The sequence below is a fragment of the Perca fluviatilis genome, chromosome 13 (genome assembly GCF_010015445.1).
Source record: "Perca fluviatilis chromosome 13, GENO_Pfluv_1.0, whole genome shotgun sequence".
NCBI classification, from domain to species: domain Eukaryota; kingdom Metazoa; phylum Chordata; class Actinopteri; order Perciformes; family Percidae; genus Perca; species Perca fluviatilis.
Genome location: NC_053124.1, coordinates 19,439,476 through 19,454,437, shown reverse-complemented (window position 1 = coordinate 19,454,437; position 14,962 = coordinate 19,439,476). Strand labels below are relative to the sequence as shown.

At 38.8% G+C, this 14,962-nt stretch overlaps 1 protein-coding gene across 1 annotated transcript; it reads left to right on the top strand.

Moving 5' to 3' along the window:
- Positions 1-9,867: 9,867 nt before the first annotated feature.
- Positions 9,868-12,522, top strand: LOC120571723 (relaxin-3 receptor 1-like). Its single transcript, XM_039820796.1, has 2 exons — positions 9,868-9,941; positions 10,895-12,522. Exon 2 carries the CDS (start codon positions 10,994-10,996, stop codon positions 12,206-12,208), a length of 1,215 nt encoding a protein of 404 aa, XP_039676730.1. The 5' UTR covers positions 9,868-9,941; positions 10,895-10,993; the 3' UTR covers positions 12,209-12,522.
- The last annotated feature ends 2,440 nt before the right edge of the window (positions 12,523-14,962 follow it).

Genomic DNA, 14,962 nt, shown 5'->3' with positions numbered 1-14,962 from the left:
CATGGAGGTATACAAATGGCAACATAAGCAGTGGTGGAATGTAAATTGACTCAAGTAGCCTACTGTAGCCTACTTCAGTATCCTACAAATTTGAGGCTACTTCTACTCAGCTATTGTACATTTTGAAAACCAAAATTGACGTGTTTACTGCACTTTGTTTATTTAAACAATTAGTTAGGCATACTTAGCAGATTCAGATTATTAATGCAAAATATAGGCTAAATCAATACATTATTATTGATTAAGCTACCAAGCAGTATATAAAGTTGTTAAAATTAGCACCATTTTTTACCAGCTGCAACATTAGTGATGTTTCCACCTGAATGCAGGACCTTTACTTATAACACTGTGGTACATAAATTACCGTATGGGAGCCACAGCATAGGGAGAACATAGATAAATCCAAATGAAATGAGCAAAGCATCATCAGCCCTTGACCAGTGGCTTCAAAATAAAAGCAAAGATCTGACTTGGCTTCCTTTTTATAATGTGATTTAATTTTAATTTTCTCATATAAATGGGAGATAAACAACAAAAATGAAGTAATATGAAACAGAAAATCATAGGCAACAATAATTCAATTCAATTTTATTTATAGTATGAAATCAAAACAAGAATTGTCTCAAGACACTTTACAGATAGAGTAGGTGTGGACCACACTATAATTTACAATAGACCCAACAATTCCAGTAATTCCCCCAAGAGCAAGCATTTAGTGCGACAGTGGCGAGGAAACACTCCCTTTAGGAAAAAACCTTGGGTGGTGAGTAAAACTTCCTTTTAGGGAGAAACCTTGGACAGACCCAGGCTCTTGGTAGGCGGTGTCTGACGGTGCCGGTTGGGGGGCGTGATGAACAGTGGCAATAATAGTCACAATAAAGATAATGTAACTATGACTGGAAATAGTAGTTGTAGTAGTTAATGGCGTAGCAGGGCACTGCAGGGCATTACAGGGTGTGGCAGGGCATAGCAGGACGTAGCAGAGCACTGCAGGTCAAAGAAGGGCATAGCAGGGAACTGCAGGGCATAGCAGGGTGTAGCAGAGCATAGCAGGGCGTGGAGAAGGACCACGACAGCTGCAACCATGATTTAGGTGCCACCCTAATCCAAGGAAAACTGCTGGACGAAAAATACATAAGGACTCTGGAGAATAAGCTCCCCAGAGCTAAGTTAGTAACAAGCATTTCTGGGACATGGATGCACACAGATGGAAAGAGAGAGGAGCTCAGTGTGTCAAAGGAAGTCCCTCGGCAGTCTAAAACTATAACAGCATAATTAAGAGCTGGTGCAAGGCAAACCTGAGCCAGTTCTATAAGGGTTGGTAGATGAATCTGACTACTATGAAGAGAAGGGGTGCCGTTTCTGAAACTATACACCCTCCCCCGCCGGTCTAGACGAACACTGCAACTCCTCACTCCCTAACTATAAGCTTTATCAAAGAGGAGAGTCTGCCTCATGAACCCAGACTGGGAGCTGGTTCCACAGGAGAGGAGCCTGATAGCTGAAGGCTCTGGCTCCCATTCTACTTTTAGAAACTCTGGGAACCACAAGTAACTCTGCATTCTGGGAGCGCAGTGCTCTAGTGGGATAGGGTGACCAGACGTCCCGGTTTGACTGGGACAGTCCCGATTTGACCGGGACAGATTTTGAGTTGCATGTCCCGAGTCCCGACAAAAGCCTGTCGGGATGCTAAAATGTCCCGGTTTACACCAACCACTATGAAATTGTCCCGGTTGTCAGCGATTACATAGCCAACATGGTCTTATTATAGCCCGATCATTAACCTAACCCATACAGAAAGATGTCCAGAGCGTCCAGTGTATGATTTTTGTGTGTGTGTGTGTGTGTGTGTGTGTGTGTGTGTGTGTGTGTGTGTGTGTGTGTGTGTCAGTCAATCGTAGCGGTCTGTGTCTGCATAATCTGTGCAGCCAGCATTACAATGTACAGTATATTTGTAAACATTGTTGCAATGCCTCTTCTTATCTGTCTCGTTTTAACCATAGACAGTGAAAGGGTTTTAACCTGGCACAAATGCTCCCATTGAGCGGATCTTTTCGCTCATGAAAAATACATGGACTGACGAGAGGAACCGCATGACCATTCCCACCTTAAAGGCGCTACTCGTCACATTGGCCCATTTTGCTGACACCTGTGCTGGTTAAAATAACACTGGTAACACTTTACGGTAAGGGCACACAAATTATCATGAATTCATGCATGAATTAATTGATGTATGTATTATTATGCATTTTGTAAGTAATGATTTATGTATTACTGCATTCATTAATATCCCATGAATCATCAGGAATTAACGTGAATACATAGTCTGTCATTCGTGACCTCATACATGAACAACACAACTAAAGCATTAGGTAGGTGGAAACATCATTATGAATTATGATCATGATTATTTATTTTTCTGCAAATAAAATCTGAAAAAGAGAATGTGGTCCTCACTGCGCAAATTCTGATTTGAACACAACTTGTGGATAATGATGTACCCACCTTACCTCATGCTTTAGTTGATGTGTTGTTCATGCATAAGGTCATGAATGAGAGGCTATGAACTCATGTCAATTGCTGATGATTCATAAGATATAAAGGAATGAAATAATACATAAATCATGAATTAATTCATGCATGAATTCATAATTCATGTACCCTTACCGTAAAGTGTTGCCATGACTTTAGTTCAAGCCTGTGGCAGCAGTTCGATGGACTAGTTTTTCAGCATGTTTTGAGACAGGATGTGCCTAATTTTGACAATGTTACAAAGGCGAAAAAAGGCTGTTCTTGGGGTTTCTTTTAAGTCGGCGTTAAAGGATTGTGTGTGTTCTTTTTTATGTATGAGCTATTCTTTCCCTGAGCAACGTCTCTCCCCATCATAGAGTAAATGGGCTTGTTGTTAGGTCAGACATCTGTCACCAGAGGGCTCACTTTCAGAGAGAGACGTAAACATATAAGGAAGCCTGTTCCAGACCGCCTCCTCCACTTGACACAGTGTGTTAAGTGTTGTATTCTTACTTTTACAAAGGGTGGCGACAAAGTCACATCACTACAATTTCACCCTTTTCATAGACCTCGCTAATTCACCATGGCAAGCAACACAACTCAGCTGGTATGCTCATGCACACACCATGGTGGTGTAGCATGAATCCAAGTATGTAATCCATTTATAAAAGTGGAACAGATACATCGGACCATCTCATTTGTCTTTTGCATAAGTAAATTTATGACATGACTGACCCAACTGTGGGTTTCAATTAGCATATTTTATTAAATTACCATATTTGTCTTTGTTTAACATTTTGGGTGTTTTTTTATAATTTATTGACACTTACAGTTATTATTTTAGAGGTGAAGGGGCCTTTACAGTGATACATTGTCAGAAAAAACAAAACATAACTTTGGAGACAAAAGTCAAAATCACTATTTGTTTTTTGAGAATAAGATTCAATGTTGACCTTACCATCAAAAAAGTGAAGCTGTCTGTTTTTCTATTTATATATATATAAATGCTGTGTCCCAGCATCTAAACGAGCAAGAAGTTTATCGGTGTTTTAAGGCCCCAACGTCTCCTTCCAGGCAGGGCTGCCTGGAAGGCACTAGGATTAGGCAATGGTTATGGTTATGGTTATGGTTAAGGTTAGGGTTAGGTGCCTTGAAGTCAACGGTTGCAGCTCTTCCTGGAAGGAGACGTTGGGGGCTTAAACACCATTGAGCTCTAATGAATCATTTACAGATAAAATGAATTTATAATAAAGGATTTATAGCATTTATAAAATGTAGTAATGAACACCCCACAGCTGACTCTGTTTCACATCTTTTAAAGCAACACTAAGTAACTTTTCCCACTTCGGTCCCTCTACAGGTTGGAAGCAGAATTATCCATTACATTACATTGTGCAAGTTTGCCAAATCGGGTTGCCTCGGATCTGAATGTTCAAAAGAACTGGACGATAGTGTTGCTTTAATCAAACATTTGTGGAAGATCATAATTTTCTTGCAGGGAAGAGTCATAATGTTAAAGGTGCTGATGTTTCCACTCTTGGTGCTAAGCTAGCTGTTTTTTTTGTGTGTTCGGTGTCGGTGCTTAAAGTTGAAGACTAAAATATCAAATTCTTGTTTGTGTCCAAGTAGTTGCAGTATGGTAAAGTAAAAACAGGGGGAATGAGAGCAAAAAGCCAAACTGTTACCGTTAAAAAAAGCACAATGCTGAACAAGATAATAATACATCTGTCAGTTTGTAGATGCAACAAAGATCATCGGGTCAAAACATCTGTTTATTAAATAAAATGTTGCAAGTTAAAATATTTAGACAGTTTCTTCATTATGATAAAGCTGTGCAACAGAGGAAAACATTCAGTTTGGAATTAACCTATTTTTTAGCCTGTTGTTGCCAATGAAAACATGAACACTCGGGGAGTTGCATGTTTTGTTCAGCAGGGCTATGAAGATGGCTCAGTTTGGACAGACCAGCATTCATCAACTTCCCCACTCTTCCGCCTAATCCAAGATAATCTCATTTAGTCATTCATTGCTGATGTTCTTTCCACTATCAACGATTTATAATGAAGAATCATCTCTGCGGGTCAATCTAATCTTGAAGCAACGCCCCACATATAAATAGAAGAGAAAAAAAAACTAATTGGCTTTGGTCCATTTTTATTTTCTGTCAAAGTCTTCTCATTTTTTCACCTGCATGTAAGGTCCAAGTGCCTTAACACTACCATCAATATGTTAAGCACATTGTTACTTAAAGCCTAATTAAACCTTTAATGTGAACTGTTTTCCCTGTAGAAAGAATTGTAGTATGTGCTCTATTTAATTAGGTCAGAGGCAAATAATAGTAAGCAGTAAATGTTGAAAATGTAGTAACAACCTTCATTAACCTTTCCTGACAGATACTGAACTAGATTTGATTTGTTTTAGTCAAGACTAAATAATACTTTTTGAGAAACCATATAAAAAGGGATGGTTGAATAAGGACAAGAAAAACTGTGATTTTCAGTTGAACAAATATAAAAAATTATAACAGGATTAAATATCCAAAACAAAAATAAACTGGACAAGCCCCCCTCTTACTTTTTCATTTTGTCATGTAGCACTTTTCAAAACACAATGTTACGAAGTGCTTTACAACTAGATAAAATCAGACAACAAAACCAAACCCAACAGTTAATTAAAGCTGCACACAGCGATGGACGATGGTCGGGGTTACTGCCGGACGCCGCTCCTTGCGACCGTGCATTTGCGCGGCACTCAGACACTGCAAATCGTCAACAATGAAAAGGGAACTCCCTGCCGAGTTCAACGATACCTCACACAAGACTCTACGTCATACAGTTCATTAGCTGTGAAAAGGGGCGTGGCTAAAGCATAGGGGGCGGGCCAAACCATCACCAATGAATAAGGAAGTCTCTGCGGAGTTCAATGATACCTCACACAAGACTCTACCTTAAACGGTTCAAATGTTATGAAAGGGGGCGTGGTCTGAGTAAGTGGGCGTGGTTAAAGTATAGGGGGCGACTCAGTATCACATGTAGACCAAACATAAGTTTCATGTAAATCGGATGATGTTTGTCATATAAGGCACATTTCCTGTTGCCAGCGGGGGGCGCTATGACCAAAAGTCAATTTTGGCCTGTAAGTGTCCTCAGGCCTGGACCCTTGTCAATCGTGACAAATTTTGGGCAGATACGACAACGTACACTCAAGTTACAACAATTTCTTTGTTCATCGCTAAACACTCAAAATGGCCGCCACGCCACGCCCACACCGTCTGATGAAAGGTTTTTGTTTTAATAACTTTTTATAACCAAATTTGAAGTCCATCGGATAAAATCTCTAGGAGGAGTTCGTTAAAGTATAGCACCTTGACTTTTAGGCCTACTTCCTGTTGCCGCTAGGGGGCGCTATGCAGAGCCGGCCCTAGACCTTTGGGGGCCCTATGCAAAATTTGGTTGGAGGCCCCTTTGACCATTTTAAGTAAGGACTAAAGAAATGCAATGACTACCTAATAACAATACGGTACAATTTATTATTATTATATCTACTATGTTTGATGTCTAACAGAAAAAATTATGATACCACTGAGCTGAGTGGCAGTGCAAGACTGAACACACACTGATGAACTTGCTGAATAAAAATACTGATAAAGTGATTTTTACTGACCAAATATACATTTTTAACTGACAACAGTTTAAGAGGCACAAGCATATATAATTTAAATTAAATAGAGCAAATAGAATAACATTTAAATAAAATATTATATAAAATAATAAATAGAACATTCAAATGTTAGAATTTTTCAAATAAACAAAACAATAACATCTAAAACACCACAAACAAGATCAATAGTAACAATAATAATATATAACTGGCAGTTGTGACAGCCTCAGCTTTCGAGATCCTGTGTATTACAGTTTCTCTCATTGAATTGACCATCACAACTGTGCTCTGAAGCCACAACTCCATAACAGAAAGCATGGCAGAGGCACCTTCAGTAAAGGTGGAGATGGCCATACTTGCTGCTGCCTCAAGCTTACTTTCCCCACAAAACAGCCCCCTCAGTCAGCCGATGGTGAAGCTAACTAACCAGGCTCCCATCAGCACTGGTTCATAACAACACAACAGAACTAAACTAATTATGAATCATTCAAAAGACCAATATTTAGAACATTGGAGAAAGCAAACAAAGTAGACTAAATTGTTATTTGACCACCAACTAGGTCCGACAGAGATGCATTTCCTCCTCCACTGGGAAAAACTATCTTCACTAAGAGAATAAAATAAAACTTCCCAAAGTTAACACCAGAAAAGAAGCCGGAAGTTCTCCTTGGAGACAGCAGCTCCACTGACAGCTAAATATGGATCTGCCTGCCACAGCCTGAGGGACTCACAACCACTTAGGATCCCAAAATTACAGATTTGTTTAGTAGCCTATTATATAGTAATTATATTATACAACAATTTTAACTGTTGTGTAATGTAATTGTTTTGTAATATAGTGTGTTGTATCGCGATCAGTACAGTGTAGTATATATGTGACACATATGACATGTAGTCTAAACTGCTTTGAGAGAGAGAGGGTCTGATTACCTCCGCTGTTTGAAAACTCCTGTTTTCTGAAAGACAGTTTACACATCGACGTACTATGTGATGGCATTTCATCATCTGCTGTCTTAGTTTGTAATCCCCTGTGTCTTCTTGCTGATAACAACTGTTTTCGTCTTCTCTGAGGTGATTTTCGACCGTTTTCGACGCACTTCTTTCGACATTCTGAACTACTGCAGAAATGTCAGAGCACGTCACGTGATGATTCTGAACGAATCACGTTGTCAGAAATTGGCATCAGGGTGCAGACAGCGATCGCGGAGCAGCGGGATGATTTAGAACGCCAACTAGCTAGCAGTGACTCTAGGGGGCCCTCTGCTGGCCACAGGGCCCTTTGCAATTGCAAAGGTCGCTTAGTGGCTGGGCCGGCTCTGGCGCTATGACTTTGAGTAATTTTTGTCCAGTAAATGTCCTCAAAGGTTTCGAGCCAGTTGGACAATGTACACTTGAGTTACACCCACTTCCTGTTTCGGCGGCGAAACGCACAAAATGGCCGCCCCGCCACGGCCACGCCCTATGACGAAATGTTTTTCTTTTAACAACTTTTCATCTTTAACATCTTAAGATGGAACAGAACGAGGAGGAGTTCGTTAAAGTACGTCGTGGAAATGGCCAAAATCGCACTAATTTCGAACTTTGAAATCACAATGGCGGACTTCCTGTTGGGTTTAGGGTATGGCTCTAATGTTTTCTAATGTTTTTTATACGTCTTGACTAGGGCTGTCAGTTTAACGCGTTAACGGCGTTAACGGAAACCCATTTTAACGGCGACAATTTTTTTATCGCACGATTAATGCATCATAGACACTTAAAGAAGGATTAACATTCTTTCGGATCTAGCTAGACCGGAGGCAAAATTACGAATCCCACTTTGGCCACGCCAAGACCCGCCCTACGAAGCAGCTCGATTGGTTGGGGTTAGGCATTTCACCTCGAGTGGTTAGGATAGCGGATTTGTCAGGGGATAGGACCTGAACAAATGGGGTTACGTTACCTTGGACGTCTGGCCAATAGTAGTGATTGAAAGGGTTCTCGGCGTGGCCATAGTGGGATTCGTAATTTCACAGAGCGAAACAAAACAGACACACGCGGCCCGTTCTATATAGTAAATGCCGCGCGCGACACACTTGTTTGGGCTTTATGCGCGCCGCGTAGCTAGTAGGCTTGTCACGGCGATTAGCTTTGGAGCGAGTAGTGACTCTACAGTCATAGTGAGAGAAACAAAGTTGTCCCCCTGTTCTTTCTGACCACGGTGGGAAACTCTGTAAAAAAAATTTTTTTTTTTTTTTTTTTTTTTAAAAAAAAAAAAAAAAAAAAAAAATAATTTCTCATTCAATGCGTTTCCTTTTTATTTTCATGACTATTTACATTGTAGATTCTCACTGAAGGCATCAAAACTATGAATGAACACAAAAGCAAAGGGTGGCTACTTTGAAGAATCTAAAATATAAGACATGTTTTCAGTTATTTCACACTTTTTTGTAAAGTACATTCCATATGTGTTCATTCATAGTTGTGATGCCTTCAGTGAGAATCTACAATGTAAATAGTCATGAAAATAAAGAAACACATTGAATGAGAAGGTGTGTCCAAACTTTTGGCCTGTACTGTATGCCAATGTTGTTTTCAATAAAAAAATCATTTGCACAAAGCAAGCCAATCCACTTTTCCATGTTGATAAGAGCATTAAAATGAAAAAATATAATGGGACAAAAAGAAATCAAGGGACATTTAGAATAGATAAAAATGTGTGATTAATTGCGATTAATCGTGAGTTAACTTTGACATTAATGAGATTAATCGCGATTAAATATTTTAATCGTTTGACAGCACTAGTCTAGTCTAGTCTAGTCTTGACATGTTACGTGTACCAAGTTTCGTGAGTCTATGTTAAACGCACTGCAGGGGCTCAATTGTTTTAACTTTGTAGGGGGCGCTAGCGAGCCATTTTTGTGCGCCTATTCCCAAAACCCTTAAAATACGTACATTTTCACCAGACTTGATGCAACCGCCAATTTTGGTGAGTTTTTGAATATGTTAAGCCCCTCAAAAAGGCAATTCATTTGCTGTAATAATAATAATTCCTTCAGTTTCAATAGGGCCTTTGCCGCAGGTACAATACAGAAAGTTACAATAAGAAAGAAGGAAGGAGGGTCAAAGTACAAGACTAGACAGCACAAAGAGAGCATTTAGTGCTTTGTACAGGTGAGTCAGACTCATTACAACTATGATGTGGTCATTTGAATTCATCCAGTTGCTGTAGCATAATAAAAAGATTAAAAAATGCCGGCATATGACACGATTGCTTTAACTATGCAACTGTGTTTTCAATTGCATGATGCATTCAAGAGTTAAAGAGACCGTGAATTCTTACCGGTTATAAGAAAACTATGGAATAACAAAAAAACTTTTAAAAAAACAAAACAAATCCATAACATTTTGTTGACAAAATTTGATGACAAAAATACATCTGAATCAAGGAATCCAAAAAGAAAGATCGGTTTGTCAGAATTCAACAATGAAGTTATTTCTCTTTAAGGTATTTTGCGGTTTATTTGGGTTCATTGTTTTTTCTTACTGTATCATTTCACCTTAATCTCTTTTGTTTTTTTTATATTTCAGTAGTGCCATTATAGGTGATTTCCAATCTGAAATATGCAGAGAGAAAAATATGATGGGGTGGAGCATGAAATTAGGGTGGGGGACATCCACAATGTTGCTGTTGTTGTTTTCCACCATTGAGATAATCTCATGTTGTGCAGCAGAGCTGGTGGCTACAAGAAAACTGTTGCTACCTGAATATTTACCTCCTTTATGATATTCAGGTAAGATTAGTTTTTCTCCATATGGCTTACAATATATGTATAAGAATTAGACAAACAGCTAAAGTTGATTTTAGCTTAAACAGGCAAGAATATTAAGTTTACTGTTTATGTCTGACAGTAGTTATTCCTAAGAAAAACTAGCAAATCACAGGGTGCTAGATATCTTTGTTACTTTAAAGTAAAATTAAAAGAGTTTAGATTTGGTTGTTTATTACACTGTTTATCACAAGTTTAAAAATATATGGAAATATACCCCTGAGCTAATGTATCTGGCACATTTTGTTTCAAAATGTATTGTTGTCTTTGGAGTTTACAGCCTCAGATCTGATGGTTTTCAAGTGACTTTTTGATGATGAAAACATACTGACAAATATTTGAGAATTAGGCAATTTGTCGGTGTTCCAATCTTTTTTTTTTGCCTTTTACTTATAAGTTATGGTTAATACAGTTACAGTAAAATGTCAAATTATTGGCAATTATTGGCAATCTGATCTACAGTAAAGAAGTTCCTTAGTGAGTGCACCTGTATCTTGCTATTTATTCTCTCAATTTCCCAGATTTGATCCAATGCGTGTTAATGTGTAACAAATCAAACATGTATATTGTTTCTATAAACAATATCAATACTTTGAATGCTTAGTAGTATTATATTATAATATGCTATTATATTAATATAGCTTATATCAATGTAGATTAGACATTGTAGATATAATAGACTGAAGGAGTGGAGGAGTCTTAACAGGCTTTTCCACTTCAAAGGGTGAAATTAGTTTAATCACTTCATCTTTTTATTAATGTTTCCTCTCAGAGAAGTTCTTCGAAATCTAAATTAGATTATCTAACTCTGTGGGTAACACTTAAGTGTAATTTGTTTATCTGACAAGGCTAATGTACTTATTTGCTCATAAACTGCAGCTCCTATTATGTAATAATCATTTCCTCTTTCCTTACAGGGATAGATGACTGTCAGCTAATTAACAGACAACCAGAAAATAAATATAAAATAACAGCTGGACAACCTTAACCCTCAGGATTACCTTCAGGGTAGCAAAATGTCAAACACTGACTTCAACGTACTAGAGCTCTTCAACAGTATCATCAATGGTTGCAGTGTAGGCTCATCCTGTAATTACTCCCATTTGATTTTCCACAACACAAGCCCTGACAATGAGCTGGAGATTCTTGATGATGATGGATCCCCCTGGCTAAGAATAGTTATCTCTGTGGTGTATTTTGTTGTGGCTACAGCAGGAGTGTTGGGGAATCTGCTAGTGATGTTCCTGCTGTATTCTACTCACACTATCACCACAGGCACCATCAACTTCTTTGTGTTCAACTTAGCTTTGGCTCACTTGCTGTTCTCCCTGGTCTTGCCATTTTGGGCCATAGACATTGCCCTGGACTACAGCTGGCCCTTTGGCTTAGCCACATGCAAGGCTGTGTCCTTACTCACTGGGCTCAACGTCTTTGCTAGCTGTTTTTTCCTGACAGCTATGAGTTTGACCCGGTACTTTTATGTGGCTACAGCTCTCAAACCAAGCACCTCCCTGTGCAGTAGATCTTGCACTTATCCAGTGACCACAGCTTTTATCTGGGCCGGAGCACTTGTTGCTGCGACGCCCAGAGCTGTGTTTGCAGACCTGAGACATGTGGGCAGTGGCAACGACACAGCATGCTTGCTCCGTTTCCCAGATGGTACAGCCTGGCTTGGAATGAACCAGCTCCTGCGAGTGGTACTGGGATTTCTGCTGCCCTACGCCATTATCATCCTATCCTACCTGCTACTGCTGCGCTTCCTGTGTCGGCATAAACTAAAGGGAAGCAACTCTCAGCGAAAGGCTGATATTTCAAAGTCTGTGGCAGTGGTGGTGCTATCATTCTGCATCTGCTGGTTTCCCTACAATATCCTCACACTTTGGGGTGTCCTGATCCAACTTGACATCGTTGATATCAGCCCCTCATTCTACTTGGCTCAAACATACTTTTTCCCTCTGGCAAACTGCTTGGCTTTCACCAGCAGCTGCTTCAACCCTGTCATCTACTGTCTGGTGAGAAAAGAATACCGTGTGGCTCTCCATAACGTGCTCTTCAAATTGAGCCTAGCTATTATGTCAAAGATACCCTATGGTATTAATTCTGAGGAAGGGTCAGGACAAACTGGGCAGCTGGCCATTCCACTTAATGACATGTACAGTGAGACATTTCAAACTGACACAAGGAACTATGCACCTCTGTCAACACTTCCAACAGTGGTGTCCCACCTCTAAAGCCACGGCACAATGATGAAACAAGGATGGTGTATTTTTATTTTAGATTGTGTGCTTTGTAAGGATGTAAAGTATGTATATTTCAGATCTGTTCTCTCTCTTGCTTATGTGGCTCTTGTGTTTTACAATTTTAGCTGTCTGAATTGATGTGAGTCTTGTTCAGTGAAGACATAATAAAAGTTTCAACTTTGAAAGAATCCTTCACTAATTCACTACAAATTTGTTGTCCAAGATGTCTATCCTATTCATTTTCTTCTATCTTCTTCATATTGTTGTATTATTGGAAAAACATCATGTACAAATGTCTACTACTGCAGTTTTGAACCATTAAAATGTCTGCACTGTATTTCTGGATTGTGCTTGTATTGTCCAGGTGTGAAGTTAATTCTGTCATTTGTTTGAGTAGAAAGTAATAAATAAAATTGTTTTTAACCTGAACTTTTACTACTTATTGTCTTTTTGCATCACCCAGACCCAAGTTTGCTCCTTATAATGTGCAGTAAAGCTTTCATGCATGATGCATATTTATTAAAGGCTTGTATAGGCTTTCTGTGACATTGTTTTTTGTTTTGTTTATTTGCCTTGTGATACTTTGACACCCAAATTGTTGGCCACTGTCTTAAAGGTGCCCTGCCATACAAAACCGTTTTTACTTGCATTTTTTGAAATATGTTAGGTCCATATGTGTTTGTGTTATGTTGTGAATGTGAAAATGAACTGCTACCTCCTTTGTCAGCTCTAGCCACTGAAAAGAAATAAGCAGAGAGATCAGGCCAATTACAAAAGCTGGTCAGTCTGACATCATATTGCCTGAGCTCATTACTATTTATGAGCTCGCCCAGTTGGGCTGGGTAAAGGATTCTGACAGCCAGGCTTTCATTAGCTAGCTGTTAGCCAATCAAATTCAAGCTTGTTGAATATTAATGAGAACTGGCAGAAATCGAGCTGAGTCTTCATGTAGGCTTTCTATACCACACACTAGAATGTCTTGAAACAAGGTCACCAAGGCATTTTTTCCACAAAAGATGTTACAGAGTCCATGGTAGAACTTCAGACATTACCACAAAGTAATGAAATACGTGTGGCAGGGCACCTTTAATGATGGTTGGACAGGTTATTCAAATGTTATCATATATCAGGATAAACTTCATGAGATGTTTCATTCTGCCTCAAAGGTTTCAATACTGTTTTGCTTAAGTTTTTGTCATGGCCAAATAACACAATATCAAAAATTTAACTATACCATACTGTCAGATTAAAGACTTTATATCTAAAAAGCTATAATTGCTGTATATTGCTGCAGCTTTATGAGTGTTGACATTAAATAAACAGTCTGAAATGTTTCATTCAATACTAAAACTGAAAAATACTGTTATCTGCTGCTTATTCGGCCTTCTGGGACCCAGTACACCACAAGATGTTGGTGTTGTTCAACAGCTTTTAAAACTGAAAGAGGCTTAAATTGATTCCACTCATTATTGTAGGGTACAGATAAATAGAGAAAGTAAAATAAAAGAGGTGTATATAAAACTAAAATAAGATATAGAATAATATTATAGATAAATATAATAAGATATATTAAAGCTGCAAGCAGCAATGGACGGGCCCTCGCGCCTCGCTCCTTATAAAAAAGGGCTACAGCATATCATCACCAATCATAAAGAAACTATCTGCTGAGTTCAATGATACCTCACACAAGGGTCTACCTTAAACGGTTCAAATGTTATGAAAGGGGGCGTGGCCTGAATAAGTGGGCGTGATTAAAGTATAGGGGGTGGCTCAGTATGTAAGAAAACTCAGTATGTATAAGACTGATATAAGACTGATTTCCTGTTGCCAGCGGGGGGCGCTATGACCCACTTCTTGTTTTGATGGCGAAACGCACAAAATGGCTGCCCCACCACGGCTATGCCCTATGACAAAAAGTTTTTCTTTTAAAAACTTTTCATCTCTAAGGTCTTAAGATGGCACAGACCAAATTTGAAGTTGATCGGATGAAATCTCTTGGAGGAGTTTGTTAAAGTATGACGTGGAAATGGCCAAAATGGCCAAATTTCGAACTTTCAATTCAAAATGGCGGACTTCCTGTTGGGTTTAGTGTTTGGCTCCAATGAGCTTTTATGTACGTCTTGACATGCTACATATGTGTACCACTATTGTTAGTCTACGTTAAACCTACCACAGCGGCAACATTTTTAAAGTTTTGTAGGGGCCACTAGCAAGCCATTTTTGTGCGCCTAATCCCGAAAACCTTAAAATACGTAAATTTTCACCAGGCTTAATGCGACCTCCAATTTTGGTAATTTTTTGAGTATGTTAAGCCCCTCAAAATGGCGATTAATTTGCCGGAAGAATAATAACTCCTTCAGTTTCAATAGGGCCTTCGCCGCTGTCGGCGCTCGGGCCCTAATAATAGAAGAGACAAAAATTACAAGGGAAAGTGACAGTGACCGCCGCATTTTGATATACTGGAGACAAAAAGACAATAGCTCTCATCTGCACTATGACTTATTATGATATACTACACTATGACTTTTTCTTGATTTCTTTTTTTATGACACGCTATTGTATGCCTTTCATGACACACTATACTATGACATTTTTATGACAGCCTATTATGACATTTTTTATGACATTTTTATGACATACTATACTATATTTTTTTAAACATTTTATGACATACCTAGACTGTGACATATTACGACATTTATGACTTTTTAAGATATTACGACATACTATGATATTGCTTTCTTG

Bases quoted from the DNA above. Each gene is read 5' to 3' on its own strand.
- LOC120571723 (XM_039820796.1), top strand. From the start codon at position 10,994: ATGTCAAACACTGACTTCAACGTACTAGAGCTCTTCAACAGTATCATC.